The following is a 27911-nucleotide window of genomic DNA, read 5'->3' as shown; positions in this document are numbered from 1 at the left end:
ACACTGAACTCCTGGTGTCATTATTCCCAACTCTGTCACAGCCATTCTTTGCAGCCCAGGCAGACAGAGTGCGTACCTACGCTTGTCATTCACTTTTATATGGCTGTGGTGCTTCCTGCTTCTCAGTGTCTTGCACACCAGAAGATTATCATGCAGGCTTTAGTTACTGAATGATGCCTTTCCAGAGCAAATCTTCGTATTTTGACGAAACATCCGTTGTATCAAAGAGCAAACCACATGCAAAATAACAGAACTCCTGCAGTTGTTACTTGCTTACTGTTAGCTGCATGTCTGTGAGAGCTGGACTTTGCAGGAAGAGCCTGCAGGATAATATTAAACCTGACGATGCTAGTGCGAGCAATGAACCATGCAGGCTTGCAGTAAGGAGGGGGATTCATAAGAAAAAAATGCTTCAGTTTCTAAACCATTGAGTTGCTGGTGTTTTGTCAGAGAACGAGAATTACTTCATGCTTTATAACCCACTTTTCCTTTGATGGGAGTAGACAAATGTTCTGCGTTGCCTGTTTGCCCTTTCTTACTCTCCTTGAAGCCTTGTCTGCTCAGCTCAGCATCAGCAGCTCAGCAGTGCTCTGGCTGTTGTCAGTCCAGGGGTCCCACACTCAGTGGTCTCAGGGATTGCCTGTGGAAGACACCAGAAGGTTTGGAAAAGAAGAAGGGAACAGGGTGAGTGCTGGGATCCAGGGAGAGCTGCGGAGGGGAAGAGCAGAGAGCAATAAGAACACGGGCAAAGACTATCTAAAGCCTGATATATTTGGCCATAAGGTACTTGAATTACAAATAAAAAGGTTACTTGTTACAGTTTATGCAGCAATAAGTCTATGCTTAATTCAGAACATGGTGCACTGTAAAGGCAGGTTTATGGAATGTTCCAGCATGATGCTTGTGGCTTTATCCTCCAACTTCTGATTTAAAAAACCTCAGGATATTCTTCCAGTGAGGAGAAGTCACAGCACACTTCGTTGTTCAACTGTACCTACATGTTAAAAATAGCAAATATACCCATTTTCTTTCCTAAGTACCCTTATCTTTTCTGGAGGTGACCCATACTTCTGTAATGAATCTTCATTCTCTGTCCTTAAGGCTTCCAGCGGTGTGTGTGGGGGTGCTTTATCGGCTGGTCCCCTTGATTGCGTGCACAGAGAAAGGCAGAAACAGCTGTTGGATAAGCCAGGAGACTCTGGTGAGAGTCAGGCAATCCTAGAGGTACGGTGTGGTCCTCTGTTTGCCCACAGTGTGCATGATACTGATGTGCAGGCATCGTAAGTGGCAGCATGTCCAAGGGCTGACCCTGGCTGTGCTGGCACCGCACAAAATGGGGATGAAATGACTGACAACATTCTGAGTTTTATAGGTATGTTTTGGTCAATGTTGGAGACTACAGCTCCCGCATTCCTTGCTGACAGAGTAAAGCTCTGCAAATAGTATTTTTTCCAATTAACTGCAGGGTAACATCTTCTGGGGGCTATTCTGGAAGAGGAGATGAAAAAGCAGCAGCCTGCTCTTTCTGCTCAATGGAGCATAGGCATATGTATGTGTGTGTGTAGCTTCATATACATGTTTTATCTGCTCTAACATCAGCTCTATTAATGTATTCTAGGCCTGAATATCACCTCCCTGGCATCCTGGGAGGTACTTACTTTATTTCAATAATCAAAGAATACTAGTACTAAAACATGGAAGTGAACAATGAGGTCCCTCTCACTTATTTTTCCTCTGTGGTAGTGTGCCTTTCCTAGGCTCAGGAACGCTTCTCTGTCTCTGTTAAAGCATCTTCCACTGTCAGGAATGTTTCCTGGAGCCCATTTTGCAGGTAACAGAAATTTTGCCTCAGTTCCTTTCTCTTTTTTAATGGATGTTTTCCCCTAATCCATCCCTACTTGATTACCTTTCTAAATTTCTCTCGGGAAAAATGAAAAATCCTGGTGACACTGGAGCTGTGGCTGGCTGCTGACTCCGTCTCTGGGAAGAGGCAGCAGAAGGAATCACAAGAACTCCCCAGTAAACAGCATCCAAGCCGTGTTGGGGCTGTATGTCCCTGGTGTGTTAGTAGGAGTTTCTGTTATCTCGGCACTACAGCGTATCACTGCTGGAATGGCTTTGTATACACACGCTAAACCTGTGTTTTACATCTGCAGAGTAAAAAATATCAATGCCTGTTTGATTAGCTGTTAGGGACTAAATTACGCTTTTGTGGAAGACTGAGAATGTGTTTTTTGCACATCATTCTGGATTTTCCCTTTGCTGTGTTCCATCTGTAACTCAGGTGTGTGTGCTGTTTGACGTGGGCTGTTTTCCTGCTCTTCCATCCTGTGCTGTCTGTATGCAGTGGCTGTTGGGGTAGCACCGCGGCTTCCATCTGCAGGGTGGTTATTTCTGTGTTATTTCTGTAATTATCTCTCTTGATTCTTTCAAGAGTAAAAATCCAAGGTATCTCATTCCTGAGTGAAAATATTCATTTCTTATGAAGTGCCCCTGGGAGGCTGACCCAACCGTGGCTCACTGTGTGCTGTGGCACGTGCCCATAGCTGTTGGGCTGCCCTCGGTGCTGCGTGCCAGCCACGGTGGCTATTGAAACGGGCCAGTGGCCACCTGTGCTCAGAGCCTCTCTGCTCTCTGGGCCAGTCATCTCTGAAAGGTCTTCCTGCTTTCAGGGCGATTGAGGATCTTAAATGACACAGCAAAGAAGCATTTACCCCGTGCAGAGACCCAGAATGCTGGTGAGAACTGCGGCAGTTCCCCTCTTCCTGTGGCAATCATAGGTGTGTTGTGGAAAGTCTCTGAGTTTGGCACAGGATCATGGGGGGATCAAGGGCTGGGAAGGGTAAGAGGAAGATACTGTTGGTAGATCCTTGAGACTTAAAGTGCCTGCTTTGTGGTTACCTCAGACTGCAAGGCTTGGACTAAATGACCTGTCCTTTCTAGTCCTGTACTCTGCACAGCACTAACGCTTAATGGTAAACAAAGTCCTGTCTTCGTGCATGGTGCCCCTTTCTGAGAACAGGAAAAGGGCATATATGGAATTTCCACTAGTACGCCAAACTTAAATACAGAAGCCTGATTGTGCTGGGATCTTCCTTGCAGGTTTTCAGACAAAGATTGCAGTGTTTGGAGAAGTGAGCTCTTTCTTGTGTTCTGTAACCATGTGAGCTGTCATGCTGCTGTGTCCACTGACAAATAACAGTATGTCTTATTTCTCACAGGGCTTCCAAAGCAGCTGAGTCCAGGACCTGAAGGAATTTCACGCAGTAGGTGCTGAACTAACTGGCACTGAAAGGAACAGAAAAAGATGGCAGTCCATATTTGAAATAATTAAACACGTGGACTCTCGCTGATAAGAAACCATGTCAAAAAAAGGACGTAGCAAGGGCGAAAAGCCTGAGGCACTGATTGTTGCCCTACAGGCTGCCAATGAAGAACTCAGGACCAAGCTAACGGACATTCAAATTGAGCTGCATCAGGAGAAATCTAAGGTGAGTGAGGATTTGGTTTTAAATAAAGTGTCTGTGCTGAAGCAGAGAAATACATGGAAAAAATTGCATCACAGAAATCAACAGATGCAACGTAACTCTTTCCTGGAACAGTGGTCTGATTGCTTCCCCACATACGATGTTTTCTTACTGTGGATGTCCCATTGCTTCCATGGAAAAGACTCCTTTTTACTGAGGTACAAGTTTAAGAAGCTTCTGGCCCTCAAATGGATCAATGTGTCTTTTGTAATGCCTTTGGCCATATTCCAGTTAGTGGGAATCTGAACACTATCCACTCAGTGTTCAGAAATCATGTAGTGTTGCTCGTTTTTTGAATGGCTGATATTTCAGCAAGATGCCCTTATTTCAGAGTTGAGTGAAGTATTCCCTAAACATGTAGCATGACAATCCATGTCAACCCCTGTAACCCATCTGCAGTGCAGCTGAAGTGTATTGTTTGCACTAGGGTACGTATGCAATGTTTATAGTTTGTTCAGATACCAATGGTCTGCCAGAGTTACAGTCTCAGACGTGTAAAGTTAGTCTAAAACCAGCTGAATGTCACTCACACATAGTACAGCCACGGCCCTACAGCATCGATTTTCCCACAGGTGATGCTGAAGTGGCTTTGCAAAGAAGTGTACTGTGTGCTCTCACAGTGTTGCTCCCTCTTCCTTTAGAGATGCTTCTAGCGGCAAGCACAACACGTCTGTGTTTTATAGTCAGAGTACAGCTTTGTGCAATAAAATTACATGGTAAGTGCTAAAGTTCCCTCAACATGGGTGAGTTGAAGGCAGTCTTCAGTTGAAGGCAGTATGTTTTCTGTGAACAGTGAAGATAACAAATGTTTGTTTAATAATTCTTCTTATGAAGTGGACTGGAGGCAGTGCTAACTGCAGCCAGGCGTCCCCCACCTGCAGTCTGGTGGCAGGCACATTTTCAAAGGATGATGCCTAGTGATATATTGTTTTTCAAAATGGAATGTAATTGAAGTCCATCAACCTGGCTCTTTGATTCCATCGCAAATAAGCATATATCCTGGGCAAATAAACCCAGAATGACTTGCCTGAAGCTTCCAGACCTGAATAACCACAAATCCTTCAGCCCCTAAGAGGTCTTTTTCATCATTTATTTCTTTTAGGGACAGATGTTCATGCCAATATAGCAAGGTTAATTGTACTGGTAACCTCAGATGACTGTTAGTATAGTGGAAATTGGTTTGTGTAATTTAGGAGAAGGTAAATGAAAACAAGAATAGCCAGTTCTGTGTTACCTGATGTTCTGAGAACCTGGTGGCATTCTCCCTTCGCCTATGAGTGAGATTTATAGCCACTAATTTGCTACCTTTTAAAATAGACAAGATTTGTAAACTGCAACAAAGCAGACATCATCACTCCTTCAGACTCATTCTGCATCCTTTTCTTTCATAGATGGTCAATGACAGTCTTGGAAAGCAAAAATGGTTTTTGATTCTTTTGTTTTCCCTGCAAGCTTTGGCATTTGTGTGTTGCCCACAGGCAAAGCTTAGTTATTCTCTTCAGGAGCTACAGGCTCGCTGCCAGAAAATACATGGCCAGGGAGCTTCTGTCGTGCTTTCCACTGTATTCCGAGCCTTTTGTTATCACTGCAGCTATGGAATTCCAATTCGGAAGTTGCCAGTGCAGATTTTTGTTACAAGACATCACTTCAAGGATGGCCCAAAATAATGAGAGTTACAAGAGTAGGAAAAAGTCTTGAAAACCAAACCCCAAAAAGCTTATCTGAAATACGTTTAAATGTGCTTGAGTAACACTGAAAAGGATGGGAGCAGAACACGAACACAATAATGAAATTCCGTGCGTGCTTCAGTACCTCTTGGATGCCCATCCGTAGGTGCTCTCGTCCATTCCCGCGACTAAATTGGACTGAGTGCTCAGGGTATTAAAGAAATTGTCATCATGGAGTAGTGGGGGGGTTAAAAACTGCAGTCTCAGGAAGCAGATCACACTTCTGAATTGTTCTGCAGTTTGGATTGAGAGGAGCAGACATCATGGCAAACTTTATTTTAACCTGGAATTAAGATTTTAGCCTGCTCCTCCTTTTTCCCTAGACATAAGCAGGTTCAGGTTTGATATCTTGGTACAACCCCATTTGTAAAATTAGGTTAGAAACAGGATGCCAAACTGGGCAGGCACCCACAATGTGGATAGGTTGAATATTAGGAAGAATTACTTTACTGAGAGAGTGGTCAGGCACTGGAACAGCCTGCCCAGGGAGGTTGTTGAGTCACCATCCCTGGAGGTATTTAAGAAACATGTAGATGTGGCACTTTAGGGCATGCTCTAGTAGCTGAGATTGTAAGGGGTATTTTTTGTGTGTTTATGGTTGGACTCGGTGATCTCAGAGGTCCTTTCCAACCATGATGATTCTGTAATGTCAGAAGGAGCTTTAGGAAAGTGCTTATCCCACAAAGGGGACAAATAAATAGGACCTTTGGACCTTTCCTGTCTCTTCTTGCAATGAGTTCACTCTACCAGTGAATCTAAAGAGGGCAGAAACCTCTGGGCCATTGTGGTCTTTTATTGAACAGGTCTCTTTTCTGTTATTTCAAGTGTAATAATCTTTTTCCCACAAGGCCTTAATTCACTTTCCCTTTCTTCCCATCAGAATGGTATATCTACAAGTCAGCCTAGCATCTGATGGCGTTTCAGTTTAGTAAACTAGGAGGCCTGGAAACAGGCACTGGTTGAGGCAAGACACCTGGAGAAGAGAGGGTTGTTTTGGCTTGAGTAAAGACAGTGTAAAATCTATGTGAATGCCCCAGGAGCTGGCCCATGTTTTGTTGTAGGAGGGTGGAGGATCATCTGGGGTCTGCAGTGGGGTCTTCCTCAATTTGACATGGTTATGTGTCTGGGCAGGCTTGTTCTGATAACATTATGTTGGTAGCAGGTGACTTTCATTTTATCTAAATGCAGGTTGCTAAACTTGAAAGAGAGAAGACTCAAGAAACGAAACGTATCCGCGAGGTGGAGCAGCGCAAGCAGACTGTGCAGATCACGGAGCTGAAAGCCAAACTCCATGAGGAGAAGATGAAGGAGCTGCAGGCTGTGCGGGAGAACCTCATCAAGCAGCATGAGCAGGAGATGACACGGATGGTGAAAGTCCGTGACAGCGAAATCCAGCGCCTCAAGTCAGCGCTGTGTGCGCTGCGGGACGGGAGCAGCGATAAAGTAAGGACAGCGCTGACTATTGAGGCTCGTGAAGAGGCCCGAAAACAGTTCGACTCCGAGCGCCTTAAACTTCTGCAGGAAATTACTGAACTGAAGTCTGCCAAAAAGCAGGTAGATGAGGCCCTTAACAATATGATCCAAGCCGATAAGATCAAGGCGGGGGATCTTCGGAGTGAGCATCAGTCCCACCAGGAAGCCATTTCCAAGATCAAATGGGAGAGTGAAAGGGATATTCGCCGTCTGGTCAGTAACCAAAACTGTTTGTGTGTTCCCTTACGCTGTAGTGAGTTTGCCTCTTGTGCCTCTTTGCTTTTGTGAATATCAGGACTCTGCAATGCGCCTTGGTTGGCAAAAGTATTAAAAACTTCTCATTGTCATTTCTCAGCAGTGAATAGATCATGGTGTGTCAGCCAGAGCAACGGCTGTGATAGCAGCTAAAGCCTTAGAGTGAGAGGGTGGCTGGCCTTAGTCTGTAAGGGTTTGGCTTGCCGAGATGGTAACACGTGTGCCATGCAAACTGTTAGCAAAAGAGAGTTTGCATCTGCACTTGCAGTTCGCTCGTTTCTCTAGCCCTTGTGGTGCGATCCTATGGGCATTAAACCACAGCAGGAGGGGAGGTCTCTTTTGGTTTGATCTTGGTATAGCCTTCAGTAATTACTGGGCAAAGTGAACAAAATGAGGCCTTGTTGGCAATGGTGCAAGTTGCCATGTTTCCCAATCATCCGGGGAGCTGGACCTGCTTGCAATGATGGAAAGTTTGGCTTTTGAAAGATGGAATTCAAGATTTGGCAGTTAAGTAAAAGAAATGGTAATTTAAAGTATGAAAAATGTTTATTTTTTTCTCTCTCTCCCCTTCCTCCCCCCAAGTCTGTGTACTGGAGGTATATTCTTGTGTTGCCAAAATGCTCAATAATATAGTACAGACTAGTAGTGGTGGATTCTTTATGCCTGCTTTCTGAATTTTGACCCTTCTTGTTACTGATCCCCATTTGCAGTTCTGTGTAGCCATGAGGACAAACTACTTTATTTTTTTCCTCAGCTGAAATTGAACTGTAGTGAAATTCAGGATAAAACTGAGTAACATTAAGATCAACTCAGGTTCCGTCTATGTATACTATGATTTTATCTTTAGCAACTGATGAAGGGCTTTTTGAAACCTATTTAGTTGCATAAGAATGTTGAACAACTCCAGAATTATTTTTATCTGGTACACAAGTGGTTTCCACATCCATTGTATTGCTATCAGAGTGGAGGCAGTTATATCAGAGCGACATCTAGTTAATGGAGATCAGAATTTAGCCAGACTCATTTGAAAAATACTTTGGGGAGGATTTCAGCAAGCCTAGAAAGCTGCAAGGCCAGAAGGTATCTCTGGCAGCTTCAGGCAAAATTTAGCATAGGTAGCATTCTTGTTTTCAGGGAATGATTCATATCATTCCCAGATAATGGTACTTTTATTTTGCCAGAGTGATTTGCAAATTCTGGTTCACTGAATTTTCTTGAACTCAATGACATTAGCAGCTTTGAACCCATTTTCATGGTTGCAAGGCTTGTGTGAGTTGATCTTACTATAAATTTTAATCTAAAATTTTCCTCTTGACCATCATTTTTAAAGTTGATGTGTGGTGAAATAAGAGGCACTTCTTTTGTCTTGGATAGTCCTGGGATATTAGGCAGAAAAGAAGTAGCAATAGAATGAATGTCCTTGACTTTGCACTCAGCAGAAGACTAATAACATGGCAATTGGCTTTAAGAAATACTGATCTGCACACGTCTTGTTTGTGAGGATGGACTGTAACCTCTACTGTTTGAGCTACTGTAGCTCCATTTACATGATCAGGAGCTAGTCTAAACTTCTTTGGGTTTATCAGAGTCTGTACTTGTGTTTCACTATTATAAATAACTGACCAAATGCAGTGTGAGAACCTGAACTCTTCATCCAATTATGCATTGACACCTCGCACTGTGCTGAGCTCTCTGTAAGGCTGGTGAATCTGCTGCTGTGCCAACACATGGTTATGGCCAAAACCTCAGTGTATTGTTTTCCAAGCCTAGTGCAGTGTGATACAGCAGATTTAAGTGCTGGACACTGCTATGAAGTAAATCATACTACTAGGTTGGAGAAGGCTGAAATGTTGTTGCCTTTACATGGTAATATCATTGTTCTGGTGTTTCTCTCATTCAGATGGACGAGATAAAGGCTAAAGACAGAATCATATTTTCCTTGGAGAAGGAACTGGAGACACAAACAGGCTACGTGCAGAAGCTGCAGCTGCAGAAGGAGGCTTTGGATGAGCAGCTTTTCTTGGTGAAGGAGGCAGAGTGCAACATGAGCAGTCCCAAGAGAGAGATCCCAGGAAGGGCTGGGGATGGTTCCGAGCACTGCAGCAGCCCGGTATGCGGATTTTACTGGTCCCTGCAAAACAGAAACAGGGCTGTGTTTCTCTTACTTAAATATTTTCTCAGGTCCTGGGAAAACATTCCCACTCTTACTACAGAGAAGTTATGTCCGTAGATTCTTTAGAGAGAATGCTAGTGGGACAAAGGCTGTTTCTAAGGCTGTTTCCTCAGCTGCTCTATTTACAACCATAAAACATCTTAAATAATTAGTGCCCCCTTGAAAGAGTCATTTCATGAACATAACTACCTGGGCAGTGTGCACCCTCAAAACCACATAGAATTGGGCAGGTGGGCAGGGAGAAGGCTGATGGGGGGAATCCAGGAGACTCTTAGGAGATCCTCCTCTTTCTCTGTCTTACTCTCTGCATACACAACCCTTGCTGTCATTCACAAAGCATGCAACTCGCTGGTTGTGTGACAAAGTATGATGTTTACACAACAAATGTGTGTATATATACACATATTTACACACATATGAATAAGGAATAATAAAGCAAATGCAATTGATACTGAAAAGGTTGTCCTTAATTTTTCACCTGACATAGTGGCTCAGCATATAGAAGCAATGTATAGGAAAAGGCAATAAAAATTAGAATATTTTAGCTTCTTGCTTTTCCTTCCCCATCATAAAAAAATATTTACATCTGTTTGGTTGTTTTCTCTCTGTTTTTTTAAACAGCTGAAAATTTTCAATTAAAGTGTCCCCCAAACCAGATAATTTTTTCCAAAAATATATATATTTTTGCCAGCATGCTCAATACTGTAAAATTCCATAAATATAATTTGTTGATGATGACATCTTAAGTGAGTGGTGTGTGGTTTTTGAGGATTCTTTTCCCAATGGTGGAGAAGAGTCAGTAACTGTATTGTGTTGTTGCCAATGAACAGGACCTGCGCAGAAACCAGAAGAGGATAGCAGAGCTGAATGCCACAATCCGGAAGCTGGAAGACAGGAACACATTGCTCGGTGATGAACGGAACGAACTGGTGTGTGAGCTTTGCACTGTTGGACAGAGGGGGTCGGGAGCCGTAGGGAAGGGCAAAGAGAGGAGGATCCAAGGATGGCAGCCAGCGATGAATATGCCTTTTCCGTCCATCAGACCAGTCACTCAGGAGGCTGAAGATGACTTTTTATCCTAGAATTAAACAGTAATTTCATTGAAGTTACACGAGTACAAAATCACAACGGAAGTTGAGACAGAGAGGCTTGTAGGTTTCTATATGAACGCTCATGTTCCTTCCTTGACCTTTTGAGCATACAACAGTGTATGGTGAGACTTATCTTGTAAATAAAACAATATCTGTAGTCCAGTGTTTGAGCAGGTTGAGAATAGTTAAGTATTGGATCTAGGGAGAATGGAACACAGTGAATTGATCCCCTTATCTGACTTACTTCTAGGTACTGATACCTATGTGTTGAAGTCAGCACCTTGGCTTTTTAACCTCTCCATATTTCTACTTTTGTGATTAAGGATGAGGGTGGTGAAATTCAGTGCTGGATTTTTTATTTTTTTTTTCATTCCTCTGCTAGGAGCCCTAATGCCCTCCTTTTGGGCAGTTTAGCTGGCTTGGATCTCCTCAGTGTTCTTAATGCAATATTTGCAAAATAGTGTCTTAGCAAGATTGCAAATTACAAATATGTTCATGTGTCTCTCTTTAGTTCTGAAAAGCTCTCAACCCCCAAATACTGAATAGCTTGGAGTCTGATGAGTCAGCTTGATTAGCTGTTGCATGTCATTAAATATTCAGCCTGTTTTTTTCACAAGGAAAAAAAAATTAAAAGGCTTCTAAGCTGTATCTTGCACAGTGTGACTACAATGAACACAATTTGTTAAATGTGACTGGGAGTATTGCTAGAAATACCATACACTTTAAGATACATTCATACTAGCAACAACTGACTTCATTCTTAGGGTAGGACAAGTGGTGGTTTTGCCCACAACTGTGCTGATCAGAGACGTAACCGCTCCCTAGCTGCTCCCCCCTTTTCTGTTGGCAGCAGGGATCTACAGGTACTTGCTAACCTGCTTCAGACAAAATCTCTGGGTTTGTTTAGCCTAGTAAGATGATGGTATGATGTAAGCAAATCTTAACTCTCGCAGTCCATTCCTCGTCAGAACTGCAAGGGGCAGGAAATTCCCAGTGACGAACAGTAACACAAAACTGGGACAGTGCCTTTGTCAGTTAGATCATCTGGGCGCAAAGATGATGTATTTCCACAGCCGCATGCCATCTTCCTTGTCCTCCCTTAGAAAAAGAAATTGTATATATAAAACACTCGGTATTACCAAACAGAACTAATTTTTCAGAGGAAGAGATCTTGGTGGTAGGTTGTAGAGTCCGTAAAAACTCTAGTTGTACCAATACTGGAACTTCCAAGCATGCCCTAAAATACGTTCATATCTTATGGGATTTGTTGTTTAAATGTTACGTGATTTTTTGACTAAAAGTGCGTTGTGCACTTGCACAAGTATTGCACTGTGTGGCATTAAAAACAGACTTACAACTATGTTGTTATTGCTGGGATCCAGAGTGAGTAGGTACCTGTGCAAATCTGTCTTCCAGTGAGAAAATCAGTGGGTTTCTTGCAGGTAAAGCACAGGTCAGTAGGGACTTCTGTAGCAGCTTTGCAGTTTCCTGAATCTGTGTTGGGTTGCTTCATCTCTATGTCTGAGTTTTCCAATAGATAAAGCCAGCTTTTGGAAATGGATATGCAGAATTATGCTTTAAGATTTACAGATAAAGTCAGTTATGGAAGCTGTAAGCATCAGTTCCATTAGATCACTTTGGCATTTTACTGGGATAATAGTCCAATGGGGAAGTAACAAAATAATTCTAACAAAGGAGGGAGAAAAAATATTGTTTATTTGGATTATTTACAATTATTAATTGCTATTATCAATCTAGTTGAAGCGTGTCCGAGAAGCTGAGAAACAATGTAAACCTCTTCTGGAAAAGAACAAGTGCCTCACAAAGAGAAATGATGAGCTTATGCAGTCTCTGCAGCGCATGGAAGATAAACTCAAAGCAGTCACTAAAGAAAATATAGAAATGGTTGGTACTGAAGAGCAAAATGAGGATTACTGCATGATCTATGTTTGCTATGGTGGCCACATCTGCATAGCGTGTGCACATATATACATAGAGAAAATGTGTTGTATATAGTGTGTAATACTGCTGATAAGATATAGCCATGTATATAATATAGTCTGTATATAATAGACTTGCATACCATAACAATGTATTATGTATACATGTGCAATATATTTAAGTGAATGCATAATCAGAGTCTTTAATACTGTTCCAAAAATCAGAATATTGAGTTTCAATTGTTTAAAAAAAGAAAAAAAAAATAGTTGTATCATTGAGTCATATCCCACTGTGCTATTTTGTATCTGGAACTCCAAAAGGAAGCTGTTAAGAGCGGTGTTTTCATCCAGCGTGGTGTTCAGCTTTGAATGTGCATGTTCTTGTTAGAGCTGATGATGGGAAAGTAAAGTTCTGGTCTGCCACTGAGCACATACAATATAAAACATATGCATGGCAGATGTATATGGGAAAGGGAGAATGGTGGTGGTAGAAATTTGGCTAGGGTTATAAATTTCACATATCAGGGCTATATCCTACTATACTATGTCTGTATATCCTTCAAAGGGAATTGTCCTGAGTATCAAGCAGGATCCAGTCCCTGCACATGCACCGATGTTGCTTTGGCATTAATGAAAAAAGGATGTGGAAGTTCTGGGTTGCCAGATGTAAGCTGGCAGGCTGAGACGACTTCTTCCCCTGCAAAGCGTGTTTTGTGTGTCTCATCTCTGGCTTCCAATAGCCCCTGTCCCCATCCTGAGCAGGCTGGCTCTTCTGCAACGGAGGCAGCTTTCCTGCTGATTAGGATGAGATGATCAGATTCACTTTCTTGTCTTATAGAAAAGAGACTTTAGTGTGTTACAAGGTTAATCCTCTTTAAGACTCTGCAATTCACCCATGCCCAGAAGACAGATAAACTTATTGCAGTTGTCACGGGTCAGAATTCATCTTCCACAGCTGTGGTAGGACAGATTACAGCCCCTTGGTCTCTTCTGCAGCAAAGAGAAGGGACGTGGGAACCTGCATGCATTAGACATCATGGTGCATATATGCACACACAGCACGTGGGTTCTAACTTAGCTCCCTGGCATTTGCTCTTTGTTGTATAGATGCCCAAATTATGGAAGTTAGCAAGCTGTGGGTGGCTACAGTAATTCCGATGGGCTGTAGCCATCTCTTCTCACACGTATGCTCAGGAGCAGGCAGGATGTGGACTTCTAGTTAAAATAGATCTGGTTCCACATTTGTTACCTTTCCTCCTCTTCTGACTGGGTGCGCATCTTTCACGTGACTAAAGCGTGTCCATTTCCTCACGGTGATCATATGATGGGTGTCAGTAAGGACACGGGAGTAGATACTATTTGCATGCCCTCTGGAGAGGTGGGGAGTTCAACTGCATTTGCCACATGTTGGGGCATCTTGATGCATGGCAAAGGAAGTGTTATGGTATATGACCTTTAAGGGCTGCTCTAGAGGCTATATTGCCACACAGTATGTGAATAGATAAAGCTTTGTTGTTCTGGTTGAAAAGCTCAGCCTTGCTGTGCCGTCTTATTGTTAAGAAGTGTTGACAGGTATTACTAAAGTTATAAAAATGGTGTATCTGAAGCATATTTAAAGGGCTGTACAGCTTAAATGAAAGATAATGTCTAATTTTTAACTGAAGGGTGGTCTTTTTGTCTTTTAATTGCTGGATCTTATTTTATCTGTTTCTTCTTCTTACCACAGAGAGAAAAAATGACATCACATCCTCCTCTAAAGAAATTAAGATCTCTCAATGACCTTGATCAGGCTAATGAGGAACAAGAAACTGAATTCTTGAAGCTTCAGGTCATAGAACAACAGAACATAATTGATGAGTTAACAAGGGTATGTCCAGAGCACCAGGAAATTAGGAATAACTCCTGTGTACAGTTCACCACTGACAGTATTTCTTTTTATAGCTAGAGGTCTGAGGGTTAATGTCTTATCTTACTTTTAACACCTGCAGATTTTTAGATGTAGGTGTGCATGGGTGCAGCTTAACTGAATTTCTAGGGGGGCAGCAGCCCCTACAACTCATACAAAAGTATAACTCTTGTGTGTGAGTTGAGCTCTAGAAATGAACGCGGACTAAGAACCATGGAGCTTGGGAAGATACCTCCGTGCTCACAAAGGCAGGGCAGTGCCAAGCTGTTTCACCATTATAACTAAGCTCCCATTAAAATGTTTCTGTAAAAAGAGGCAGGGACACGGTGCAATATCATGTGCTGGAAAAGCGTGTGCTGTTAGACTGTGGTTCTTTAGATCTTCTGTCATTTAGTTCTGACAATCCCTTTTTCAGCTGACTTTGCATTATGATGTTGAAGGGAAGAAGAAAGAGACTGCAAAGCAGGCTGTTGCCTCTTCTAAGACATCATTGCTAGGAGTGGAGAGATCAACACTACCATCATTTAATGACTTTAGACAGAGGTGGCATCTCTTCTGCAGGGAAGGTGGGCAGCCTCTCGTACACAGCCCAAACCAGTCCCAACAACACACCTCCCAGTGATTTTAACAGGAGATCCATCAGCGCCTGTTGTTTGGCAGCCTGTCAAGGCAACTGCACAACAAGGGTTGTTTTTTCAGATATCCCATCATCCCTTCTTCAGGTGGTTTTCAGTTGATGTGTACAGATGTGGTTATGAATCCTTCCACCTGGACTCAGATTCCCGTTTGAGCGTATGAACAGTCGGTGGAAACCCAGTGATTGATTTCCTTTGTAGATTTTGCCATCTACAGCTGCAAACAAGAGCAGAGAGAATAACTTTTTAATCTTATTTTCCAGGACAGGGAGAAACTAATTCGTCGCAGGAAGCATAAAAGGAGCTCAAAGCCAATTAAGGTAAGAGGAAAAATTGTTTTCAGCTTATAAAAATACTATTAGGCTCTGTAGGAAAACACACTTCAGCAATCTGATTAAAGTGCTTTGTGGATTATAACAATCTGCTTTAGTGATCGGGTTTATAAACACTTTAGTTACTTTGGGAGAGCTTTTTAAGTCCACTTCGAAATTCAGTTAAGGGTGTGTAGCTATTTTATTTTCAGCAAAATGGGGATTTTCTTCCCTGCTCTGAAAGAGTAATAATCTTCCTTCCGTCTGGTTTCTATAAATATTGGCCTCAAGGTATATTATGCTGAGATGTATTTACATTTCTAGACACCTTCCCATCTATCTTCTGCTATCTATTTTTCACAGCACATATGGGCTAAACCAAAATCCTTGTGCATCTTTATTCTTCAAGTGGAAGTTTCTGCCTGAGAAATTGTGTGTCATTCTCTCCAGCTCAGTTCCACAGGCTTTTGGCAACCCCCTGCGTTACCCTGAACTGGGTCAAGTCCGAAGCTGGTATAATGTACCATTTTAGAGCTGAGTAGTCAGTAGTGGTTCAAATAGCTCCTCTATCAGCTAAATGTGAAGAATGACTTTGCAAAAGCTGTGTCCCACCTCCAGAAAGTGGAAATATTGTGTAGGAAACGGAGCTCGATGTCTCTTTGTCCTCCAAGGGCATCCCGTAGTACATCAGCCATGTTCTGTGGAAGTAACACAACGCTGCCCTACACACACAGAATTTCAGACCGGTAAATCCTAGATGTGTTTCTATATGGGTTTTGAAGCAATACACAGAAACACAACTGGGAGACAAGGACTAAAACGTATTTTCATCAGTCAACTTTATTTCTAAGCCAGAGATCATAACATGGGAGAATATGGCTATTGTCTTCACTTGGAAAAATATGAACAAAAAAAGATAATATATGCAAAAGGTTATTGGCATCTTTGGTACATGTGTTTTGTGTGATTCAAATTCCAGGTTTAGAAGGTTGGAACCTGTCAGCAAAAGTGAAAAATGTTGCAAAGCAGAAGTGCATCTTAAATGCTGGTTGATCAGTTTGGCTGCAGAATTATTCATAAGTCAAGTATTTAAATGCTCAAATCTGTACTGTGAAACCAAGCCTGCAAGGTCAAACATCTATAAGTTCATAGATGGCGTGACTCACAGCTTTCATTTGATTTAATTCAGTTACTGAGATTGGAGATAGTGATCTGTCAGACGCACAACCAAACTGTGTAGTGTGAGCAGCCTCTTACAACACGTGGCAGTTACTGTAGTACTGGAGAGATGTGTGAGATAAACATTCCTTCACGCTAGTTTTGTATTGGTATAGCTTTCACTCGCTCCAACAGCAATATCAGTGAGAGAAGCACTGAGGTATTAAAAATATCAGCAGTGTCTGTGAGAGGAGGATTCCCTACTCTGCACACATTTCCAGCTCTTAACGGTGTTGTCTTTGCACACCAGTCTGCATGTTGATTGATGTCTTCTGAACAGCTTTGGGGTTAAGGCACAATTCTCCTGCCTTCCTGCAAGGGCAGAGACTTTTCTTCTAGCATGTTGCTGCTGCCATTATGTTTTCCAAGTTTTAGACTGAGCCATATCCTCAGCTCAGAAAAATTAATCAGCAAACTCATTCTCCACCAGCACGAGACTTGATCTTCAGTATGGTTCCCTTTGGGTTTGTTTGGGGATGGTAATTGCAGGGGCAGCCCATTGTTCTTTTTTTGTGTCTTGCCTTAAGTAACTAGCAATGTGATTTTGAACTAACCTCCCCGCCATCAGAACCTCATGCTACCTGGAGATGAGAAATCGTGTTTTCCCTTCTTCAGAGACACGTAGTGGATACAGTTTTTGGGTACGATGATGATTCCATGGATTCTGAAACATCCTCTGTGGCCTCATATAGAACAGACAGAACACCAGCAACCCCAGATGATGATCTGGATGAGGTAAGATCTGACTCTTTCCATAGGCAAAGACGAGTTTTCAAGAGATTTTGACTTCCACAATAAGTGACCAGGCTCTCAAAAACAATTAGGTTTTTATAGTCCGTATTGAGTGATAATCTGGCCTCAATTTTGATTACTGATATACTGAAATGCCAAGAGGTTCTTTAAAAATCTAGTCCATAGAGACTACAGCTATGGACTTCATTGCAATCTGAGATGACTTTTTTCCTCTCTCCCTTCAAGAAAATAAACCCATCACATTTTTTTTTTTTTAGCTTAAAGACAAACAAATGCTGTATAAATTCCACATTCTTGTTACTTCATATCACAGCAAGCTCACCAAAAAAACAAGACCTGTAAGCTAACTATTGTGCTTAAGAAATCACACTTGCACTCTCTGCTCTGGCAGTGCTCTACTGTCTTGTGCTTAGACATGTCCTTTCTTATCCTTCAGGGTTTAGCAGCGGAAGAATCAGAGCTGCGGTTTCGGCAGCTGACAAAGGAGTACCAGGCCCTGCAGAGAGCATATGCACTGCTGCAGGAGCAGACGGGAGGTGTCATAGATGCTGAAAGAGAAGCCAAGGTCAGTATTTGTTTGAGGGTAAAAGCATTTCATTGCTATCAGGACATACAAACCCCTCAAAGTGATGTACGAGGGAATGGAGTTATGTACAACATCCATACAACTGACAGATGTTTACTTCACTCATTTGATGAGTACATTTAAAGAGAGTGGCAATTAAGAATGGCCATGATCACTCAGGGGCTGTCCTCCCCCTGAACCTGAGAACTCTGCAGTTAGGCAGGTGTGCCAATGCAGTTCTGCAGTTTGGCACAGAATCACAAGGGTTTCTCATCTTTTGCCCAGGTGTGAAGGGGTTGGCCAGTCTGAGGGGTGGTACAAGACATCGCTGAGCCAGAAGCTTTGTCACGGTTACTCACTCAGTGGAAGCCACAGCACAAACCCAGACTCTTCTGTGCTTGGTTTCCTTTTAATACCAGTCCCATTGCTGTTTTTTTTCACTGTTTAATGCTGTGCCTGACTTCAACAGGCTCAGGAGCAGATCCAAGCTGAAGTCCAGAGATATAAAGCCAAAATAGAAGATCTGGAGAAAACTTTGGCACAGAAAGGGCAGGTAAGCGCTTGCTGTGTATTTTCTTTTCCTATTTTGGATCCTACCTGCTCTGCTTACAGACACAATTCTACTTACGTGGCACAGTTTCAGTATAGACCTCCGTGAGATCTAACGTTGCTGTTCAGTAAACAGGCAGGTATGCCGAGTTCAGAAGCCTGGTACAGCTTGGTAGACTAATATGTTGTTATTCTGTAAATGACAGTTTGTTCCTGTAGGATTTTAAAGCCTGAATATTGTGGTTCCAATCTTCAATAAATGTACCCAACCTCCTGGAAGTGATTATGTGATTATTCTGTAATAGTTCTGCTTTATCCAACAGGACTCACACTGGGTGGAAGACAAACAGCTTTTCATTAAGAGGAACCAAGAGCTTTTGGACAAGGTAAGTTCCCAGGGTTTGTGTGCTCACTCTGAAGGGTACTCTGGATCCTACAATACACTTTTTGGACATGCAGTCTGGTGCTTATAGGTCTGGAATAAGGACAGAATAGCATAGATTAATATGGGCAGGGTAACATACGGAAAGAGAAGCCCTCTCCAGCTCCGCTCAGGCACTGTTGTTGCTGGCAGTTGCTGATGCACCAGCTCTCTGATAAGCCCCAGCCTGAGGGCTTGAACCTCTACTCGTCATTCTGGCTCTGAGGTGCAGACCCCTGCATTCAAACAGCCTTGCACTGAGGCGTCGGCTGCTGCTGTGTCATTCCTGGTAGATATTTGTCCACCCTGTTCCTAGGGTCCTCCAACAATGATGTCTCCACGTCCCTCCCCAGACAGTCTGTTCCAGTGCTTTACTATGAGAGCAGTGTGCTTAATAGCTAACCTGACACCTCTGTATAGTTAACTTCCCCACTGATCACTAGGATTGGATTCTTTTAGGAAAACCTCTAGCCTAAGCTTTTTATGCTGTTTTGGAAGTTGATGAGCAGTTCACCTGGAAACTAAAGACCCACTGAGGCAAAACAGCAAGTAGTGAATCATCTCTAGAGTTGGTTATTTTGCACTGCCCATGCAACCTCAACTGCTACTTACCAAATATTCAATGTTTCTTGTAAAAGTCACACAGATCCTGAATTTACATATTTCTATTAGATAGAGAAACTGGAAGCAGAAAACCATCGTCTGCAACAGGAGCTGCAGGATGCCCGAGACCAGAATGAGCTGCTGGAGTTCCGCAACCTAGAGCTGGAGGTGACGGATTCCTTACAGTATAGCTGGTAGCAAATTAAACTAGTGCACTTGCACTGGACACCAGCTCTAATCAAATGTTTACACCTGCATTGTCGTGATATAACAGAGTAACAGATCAGGCCCAGCATTTTTAATTGTGAGCTGGAGTATGTCAGCTCTAATATCCTGGAAATAGTAAGCTCCATACTTGGCTGGTTCACCTCTCTGAGCTGGGTGTCAGGAGAAGCACACCTCTCTAGCCCTCTGCTTGAAGGACTGGAGCTGTTTAAGGTTTAATTGAGCAATCATCGATGAAATTGCATAAGCAGTTGTAAGAGAAAGTATCAGACCCTGTTGTCTTCCAGAGCCATATCTATAGGGTACAGACCTACTCCTCTGACCCAGCTAGTGTTGAGTTCTTTCCCCGTGGGGAGCTGCCCTACCCAGACCCATCTGTACCGGCCAGTCGGAGCACTCCTGGTTGCAGAGGAGAAAGGTGCTGTCGGCTCCTGTGGCAGAGGGAGCCGAAGCCAGGCCCATGACAGCCCGCGGGGTGCTCTGGCTCCACAGGGGGATGTCGGCGGGTCCCGGGGCTGTGCTGTGCGTGGGGCCGGCAGTGCCGGTGCTGCCACCATGCTGTGAGCTCCTGAGGGTGGCCGGGGTACGGAGCCCAGGTGCCAAGGGATGCAGGGTCCCTGAATGAGGATTTGCAATGGCTTCTGTGCTATTGATTCCTGGGGCATGTTTAAAATTAATCTCTCTGTATCTCAGTTTCTTGCCACCGTGGTGGGGATAAGAGACATTTTATACAGGTGAATGTGGTCTTGCTCCTACAGCCTTTTATCAACATTCTTCCTGATTCTGGCATGTGTGAAATCCTGACAGTGCCTGCCTACGTGCATGTAGTGTTTGGCCTGGAGTTGTCCTAATTTGTGTCCGGAGGCTGTAGGCCCCAGCGCATTGAACAGCCACAGCCAGTCTGCCTGCTCACAGGCACTGTCACGTCTGCGGGCACTGGGCATGCTCCCTGTTGAGCAGCTCTCCTCATGACCTGTGTTCAGTAAGAAAGATCCCTCGGGTGACACTGGAGATTGATGGAGGAGCTCCAGAAGCCTCTTCAGGCAGCCAGAGGACTGGGTCAGACCTTGATCTCCTCTTCCCAGACTGTCCCAGTTACAGATTTGTGCTATCGGCACCAACCGACAAAAGCGTCCACTTGGTCTGTTCTGGTTTGTTTCTCAGTTGGGGTCCAAGGCCATTCAGAGCCTGTAGGTAACACAGAGCCTCTCCTGGCTCTCGTGAATCAGTGCTGTGACAGATTTGCCCCTTATTTATAGAACTTTCCCGCAGCTTTACCTGACAGCTGTGTTTCCATATGACATGGACCTGGGCTGATCAAACGAATTACATGTTCATAAACCAAAAATGTATTTGAAAGTGAAATTTGATCTTCCCTTCTGTGTTTGCCTGAATACCTGAAAGGGACGAGAAATAACATCTTCAAATTTTTGTTTTTGTCTTTGGTCTTTTAAAACTGGAAACATATTTGTAGATTTTATGCAATGAATGTGTGTAAATAGCTAAGTTGATCCACTTTTTTGAACTTACTACTTTCCACAGATATTAGAATATACGTCATACCGAATGTGTAATCTGAGTATCCTAGTAGTCTTAAGTCAAATACCTTTTTCTAAAGGGAGTATTTACAACAATATAGAGTTGTTCAACTCTTCATTAAGTAAATCACTTGAGTTTAAGCCAGGTGACAGCCCTTCCACAGATGATTTGCAAATTGACATAATTCATCAAACAAATAATCTCCTATAAAATAAATAGCTCAGGTTTAGGATCCTATCCCACTTGGCACACTGTTTTCCAGACTAGGTCTAAATGTTTGTTTGACTTGTAAAATGAGGAGCTTGGCATTGCAAAGCATGATATAAACAGTAGCTACGGTATTTAATGAGTTCTGTGTGAATCTCCTTCATTCTAATATGTTCTCTGGCGTGTTTTCAATTTATATCCAGGAAAGAGAGAGACGGTCCCCACCATTTAATCTCCAGATTCACCCATTCTCAGATGGTGTGAGCGCTCTACAGATCTACTGCATGAAGGAAGGGGTTAAGGTAGGTGAGTTTTATAAGACAGCACTTCTGACTACAGAAGTGGTGGATGCTGGCTGTATGAAACATTACATTCATCTCTGCTAATAACTCCACTACGCTTTAAGCATTTAAAGTCAGTCTAATGTAAGAGTGTGTTATGACTGACACAATTGAATTGGACTCATAATTTTCAGCATAATGATAAAACTTGGTTCAAAGGCAACTGAAATCAGTGTGATGCATCTCCATGGCATAAAACAAAATGGTTGTTTTCAGTGTGGTTCATAGGAGGGACGAATATTGCAGCTGTGGTAAAATATGCATGCTGTACCTTTATCTTATTCTCTCTCTGCAGGATGTCAGTATCCCAGACCTCATAAAGCAGTTAGACATCCTAGGAGATAATGGGGTAAGTTAAAGTGGGAGATACATTTCCTTTTACAAGCTGCATTTTGTACAGTAGAGTACGTGAAATCTGTAATTACCATGACGATTTTCTAAGATACTTGTTAAATTATGTAATATCAGAAAAATTAATTTAAGGAGTGTTCATTTCCCTAAGTTAAGGATTGTGAGGTTTCAATAGTCAGAGAGCTAGTAATGAAGTAGCAGCTTTCACATCTGGTTTAGCAGAGTAGGAAGAATGTCCAAAGGCCACTGATATTAGGAACTGGGCCTGACTGCACTCCAGTCGTTCAGGAAAGCACGTGAATTAGTTTGGCAGACTGAGCCGACCACATCTTCATCAGGACTAGGATTCCTCTGCAAACACTTTCATAAATAGGCAAGAATTATCAAATTCCCCGTGGCTTTCTAAGTGGGTGTTGCTGCCCACCTTAGTCATCCATGTAAAAGAGATCATCCTGTGTCTCTGGCCAGCATTAGATATGTTTTAAGAAAATGTATAAGAAATAAAAACAAAGAATGATGATTGTCTATTCATTCACTGGTGTAAATTAGCACTATTTTTACAAAAGCTTTAATGGAAATTCAGCTTTGTAAAACTAGCATCAAGACATACAAATGGGTCTAGCTTACATTTCTCATAAGATGCAATGGAATGAAAACATACAGCTAGTCTATATCATGCAGAAAGGCAAAAGCAGTGTTTTCTTTTTAATATGTTAACAGACTCTGAATGTTTTGATGGGAATGTGATATCCAGTAGTACAGGGATCCCCTGAAAACTGTTGACCTTGTCTGTAGCCTGGATTATCTTTATTCATGCAGGAAACTGCTGCCAATTTTCTTCTTTCCTCTCTTTCTCTTCACAGAATTTAAGAAATGAAGAACAAGTGGCCATAATTCAGGCTTCCACTGTATTGTCCTTGGCAGAAAAGGTAAATTGTGTGCTTGCTTTTCTCATGTGTTATCTAAGGCCTCATCTAACACTGGAAATTTTCTGCTCTGTTGTTGGGGGTCAATGTTGTCAAACTTCCTAGTGTAGGAAGTGATTCCCCAGATAAAGTAAACTGTGCCAGCACAGTCCCAAACACCTTGCTAAAGCAGCAAAAATCTCACACTCAGCTGTCCCGAGCTGTGAAGTCAAAACAACTGCAAATACAAAAAGAACGTAAAATGAAACTTGCAATTGTAAACAGAATGAAAAACCATCAGACATTTGAGCCATAATTAGTTACAGTGTGGGATTTCTAGTCTTGAGATTTTCAAAGCTTCTGAAGGGGTCTGTATGTAAAACTTCTACTGAAAGTATGTGTCTTAAGTTCCTTACAGCAGGTTACAGCTCTCATTGTCTTCCCTCCAGTGGATCCAGCAGATTGAGGGAGTTGAAGCTGCTCTGCATCAGAAAATGATGGAACTGGAAAGCGATATGGTAAGCAAACTTTCCCTAGTAAACGTTTTAGGGGCAAGACACTGAGTGTGTCACGTTTACTTGGTGTGCCAAAAGATAACTAAAAAGGTCTTTTGGCAAATTAAGTGTGCAGAGTTTCTCTGATTATTGGTGAATCCATAAAATTGTTACTGGGCTGGTTCACATGCAACAGCAGAGTAACACAGATCCGGAAATAGTGACGGTTTGAAAACTTTCTCTCTTTCCCTGAGGATGACTGTTTATTAATAAGAACGGAGGGCTCAAATGTTGCTTGGTAATTTTCAGAGATACAAATGACCGCACTCTTTGTCTCGTAAGATTCACAGTCTAAACATCAGCTGTTGTATCCCATTTTATTCAATACCAATATGTGGAAAACTAATGAATTATCATGCTGTTTTCCTTCATTACATTTTAAGCCCATAACACCCTAAAGGCAAAACATTCACAGCTGAACTGAAGTTGCTGTAGCACTGGTAAAGTTAGTACCTTACCCTATTCTTATTCTAGTTAATGGAGATAACCTACAAGATGAACAAGCAACTACAGGAGTTGGATAGCTGTAGTGGTTTGCATTGCATTCCTATGGTATGTCTGTAATTCAGTCAATTCAGTTTAAGGCTGGCTCAGAAGTTAAAGCACAGCAGCTTCCCCCAAATAATGTGAATGTGAATATGTCTGTTTAGTTCCTGTTCAGTTTATTGAACTTTCACACTTATTCCAAAATTAGAGAAAGCACAAAAGGAGTTGCCCATGATGCCAGAGGAGGAATCTTTGGAAAAACCACACAGAAGCCCCTAAATTACAGTACTGAAATGCCAAGCGATATCACTGAAGTCAATGAAAAGACAATGGATTTAGTTCCATGTAGATCAGAGGTACTATCGTACAAAAGCAATCCACAGATATTTTCCCTTCCTTCTTCTCTAGCTGAGTCAGATAATAATAACTCTGCAGTGTCAGTTGAAGACCAGTCTTCTAGTCCTGCCCAAGTCAGATATCAGTAGTTGATTTAATAAAACTTCCCAAAGTGTTTCGAGTAACTAATTAATTTTTCTGTCCAAATGATCCTTCATTCTAGGAGCAATTTTGCAAAATAAAAGGTTATTTGGAGGAAGAACTAGACTACAGGAAGCAAGCTCTTGACCAAGCATACATGGTATGTACAAAGGAAATTCTACAGCACGTATTGGCCAGCACTGTGACAGGACACAGACCCCTCTTGGATCAGGAACAAGAGGGTTTTCCTGTTTTCTTAGCACATTTTTTTTATTTATTTGTTTGTTTTTCCCATTCTTCTAATGCACTAGCATGAAATCTGCACAGCTTCAACACGACACCTAGCTTTTTCACGTCACAAAAAGGCAGGTATCCTGAAGTCTGAAACTTTTGTCAGTTAAAGGCAGATACTGCGCATTAATGTCAGCTTTTCCAGTTGGAGTCAGTGCAACCAACTGGAACTCAGCTCTGGAATCTTGGCCATTTTGCATGTGTCATAGCAAGAAGACGATATGTCACAAAAAGCAAGAGTTCCTGCTATAAACACTGCTATATCAAATTCTGATAGCAGTCCGATAACTGGTTGTGCAAGTTCATCATATTTGGTTTATCAAGTTAATGAGAATGCTCATTGATTAAGAGCATTCTATTAAGAGCAATCCATTAAGCTCATGGATTAAGAGCAAAGTAGTCTGATAGTGACCTTCAGTCTTTCCTCTCTTGCTTTTTAGCACAATGGGTCAAAATTTAAGAATTGGTGAAATATTCATCCTTACACTTAGAAAATAGGTATGAAAATCCTATCCAACTCCTAATTATCTCTGTAACTGCTTAAAAAAAAAGTGAGAGATTTTAGAAAAATTTATTTTTAAGATATTTTAATATTAAAGTTTGTATCCTTTTGCCAAAACACTGAACCATTTTATGAGTTCTGCTTTTAACATTTTTGCATACTTGAGCACAGGGACCATCTCTCACGCAGGAGCAGAATCTGCCATCAACCCCCCAGTTCCCACTGTGTTTTAAATATTGTTTCATCTCTAATTGGCTTTTGGTATTGCATCAACCAGAGGATCCAGGAGCTTGAAGCCACCTTGTACAATGCTTTGCAGCAAGAAACAGTGATAAAGTTTGGGGAACTACTCACTGAAAAACAGCAGGAAGAGCTGAGGACAGCAGTCGAAAAGCTGAGACGTCAGATGCTGAGGAAAAGCAGAGAGTATGATTGCCAGATTCTGCAGGAGAGGATGGAGCTGCTCCAGCAGGCTCATCAGGTAAGGAAGAGGAACCACGCATACACCCATCTGCTCAGCTTTGCTGCGTGAGAAGATAACCTGGGGTCAAATTTACGCAAACTCCAGGTCATGAGGGAGCACGGCATCTAGTTTTTTGAGTTGTTTCATACTTTGTCTCTTTACTGTAAACAGATGTGATATTAGCTTCTGGAGGATTGGTTTGCTGTATTTTAACTCTTAAAATTCCAAACCAAGGTTTCAATGCAGAATTCTGTCCATGTGAATCTAGCTTTGTAACAAAAATGGTCATCTCCAGTTATTAGACGGTGCACAAGATGAACTGTATGAATGCTTCTGGCTCACGTTACACAGAAGAGCTATCTGGTTTTTTTCCAAATGCTTTTGCTCTGCCCCCCCCCCCAAAGTGGGCAATTGTAAGGAGTGTAACCATGATCTTACACTTGCCATCTATTTAACAAAGGATTAATACAAAACAGATAATGTGAAACAGACCCACTATTGATATTAATTTCCAGCATTTGAGGCTGCAGTCACATGTATGCAGTAGCATATTTTGAGCAGTTGCGCACATGGTACAGTAGTGGTTGGGCAGGGTTAGTGGGTGGAGTCGTGGTACTACACAAAACTATCCCTGCCAAAGAAATGAGTTGGTTAATTTCTAGGCTTTTGGCACTTGGAACATTGAGTTACTTGTTCAGAGGAGCAAATTTACTGAGAATTTAGTCTAGATGCTTTCTTTTCTGATTTCCAGAGGATCCGAGATTTAGAAGATAAAACTGACATCCAAAAGAGACAAATTAAGGATCTGGAGGAAAAGGTTGGTTCTCTTACACTTCTCAAGCGCACTAATCAACTTTTTTGAAAATAATGATTTAGTTCTCTTGAACTACGTGAACTTTTTGTTTAGCTGAATCAGCTGGACCTGTTGGTGTTCTGCTATGCTTTCTTTTCAGTTTGTGTTTCAGTATGTACAGACTTTATTCTTAGAGTCTCCCCCGTAACATTTCATTTTAGGAAATAAATGCCAAACACTTTTAATTATGGTGAGTGATACTGAACTAAATGATGAAGCCTTTACTTGGCTGATTACTGCTGTGTTGGTAGAAGGGCAGTACTGCCACTAAAGGCAAGGGGAGGCAAGGGCTGAGTGAAACGGAGTGTGGGTCTGAAGACTGTCACTGTCTGGGGGACAGGGGGACCGAGGTTCTGGTGCTGTCCTCTTTATTGAAACTTGTCATTGACTATGCAATGTAAGCGCAGTACCAGAATCTCGCTCCTAAACTGAACTGTCAAAGAACTACATATGCACATTCTTCATATATACTATATATATACACACACACGCTCTCTCTAAAAATACGCACTTCATTTTTGTGGCGAATAAGGCCAACTCTGACATTGAGTTTTGCTCCCTGTAGATGGGTTAGATAGGATTGTTGGAAAAAGATCATAACATGGTCACAGAGTGCTGCTGCCAATAATGTCTTTTCTAGAAATGCCAGACTGGTGTGAGATGCACCCCCAGTGGTAGCTTTGCCAATGTACTTATATTAGTAAATATCAATGTACATGTGTAAGCTATAATATGAAATAATTGCTATATTACTACAATGACTAGTGCTAATGAGCTCTCTCAGTTTTATATATAAGTTTCTAAAGTAAAATGAGCGGGCATAATGCAAAACTTGATACAGGTTAAGTCTTTCCACTATTCTGCCAATATTTTTGTGATACAAGGACTCAGTGTCTGTCTTTCTAATACATAAAACTTGGAAAAATAAGGACTGATAACCTGTGCTGAAAATAAAAAAACAAAGCAAACCTTCTGCCATGGTCAAAAGGAGACCTTGAGTAGGAGACCTTTCGTGTCAATTTTCAAAAGAGCTTTCAACTCACAAAAATTCACACCCCAGAAGAGAACACATTCATGATTAAAGTGAGACATCCAAAAATTGATTATTAAGCATTTAATGGTTAGGGTTTGGTATTATGCATGTGTGTGTATATATGCTTTTTTTTTTCCAGGCTATTTCCAGCACAGATTGCAGGCACTGGTTTGTAACGCGCTTAAAAATACTACCCATGCTATTTCTGATATCCAGCTTTGTGACTTCAGTCAACCCGTGGTGGTTCATAGTGACAGTTACACCTCAGGCTTCCAACGTGGTGCCAATTGCAATTCATTACCACAAATAATGGGATCTCTTTTATAAGGGTGCGAGGTGGTATGGTGCTTACAGAAGTAACTGGGGAAATACAGTGTTTTTCTGAACGCATAATTATTCTGATTGTCCTACAGAGTGCAAAAACAGTCCTGATGCTTACAATGCCATGACATTTAGTTTTTACGCAATGTTCTTTTTCTTTCGCAGTTTCTGTTTCTATTCTTGTTCTTCTCTCTTGCCTTTATTCTTTGGCCTTGA

General features: G+C 42.0%; 1 protein-coding gene across 2 annotated transcripts; it reads left to right on the top strand.

Annotated features, from left to right (window-relative positions):
* The first annotated feature begins 3222 nt into the window (after nucleotides 1-3222).
* JAKMIP2 (janus kinase and microtubule interacting protein 2) lies at nucleotides 3223-27911 on the top strand. Of its 2 annotated transcripts, XM_074156592.1 has the most exons (20): nucleotides 3223-3491; nucleotides 6443-6940; nucleotides 8883-9092; nucleotides 9986-10084; nucleotides 12005-12151; nucleotides 13913-14053; nucleotides 14991-15047; nucleotides 16872-16991; nucleotides 17446-17574; nucleotides 18044-18127; nucleotides 18447-18509; nucleotides 19217-19315; nucleotides 21322-21420; nucleotides 21755-21808; nucleotides 22674-22739; nucleotides 23165-23233; nucleotides 24315-24392; nucleotides 25303-25506; nucleotides 26240-26305; nucleotides 27861-27911. In XM_074156592.1, the coding sequence occupies exons 1-20, from the start codon at nucleotides 3363-3365 to the stop codon at nucleotides 27909-27911; spliced, it is 2463 nt and encodes an 820-aa protein (XP_074012693.1). In that variant the 5' UTR covers nucleotides 3223-3362. The 2 variants fall into 2 exon arrangements, with proteins under 2 accessions (XP_074012693.1, XP_074012694.1); XM_074156593.1 differs by lacking the exon at nucleotides 18447-18509.

Source organism: Numenius arquata, chromosome 11, assembly GCF_964106895.1.
Source record: "Numenius arquata chromosome 11, bNumArq3.hap1.1, whole genome shotgun sequence".
Taxonomy (NCBI): Eukaryota; Metazoa; Chordata; class Aves; order Charadriiformes; family Scolopacidae; genus Numenius; species Numenius arquata.
This window is presented reverse-complemented; position numbering and strand designations above follow the sequence as displayed.

Coding starts and splice junctions, on each gene's coding strand:
- JAKMIP2 (XM_074156592.1), top strand. CDS start 3,363: ATGTCAAAAAAAGGACGTAGCAAGGGCGAAAAGCCTGAGGCACTGATT. Junction 18,128..18,446: donor CTTTGGCACAGAAAGGGCAG/GTAAGCGCTTGC, acceptor TTTATCCAACAG/GACTCACACTGGGTGGAAGA. Junction 26,306..27,860: donor TTAAGGATCTGGAGGAAAAG/GTTGGTTCTCTT, acceptor TTTCTTTCGCAG/TTTCTGTTTCTATTCTTGTT.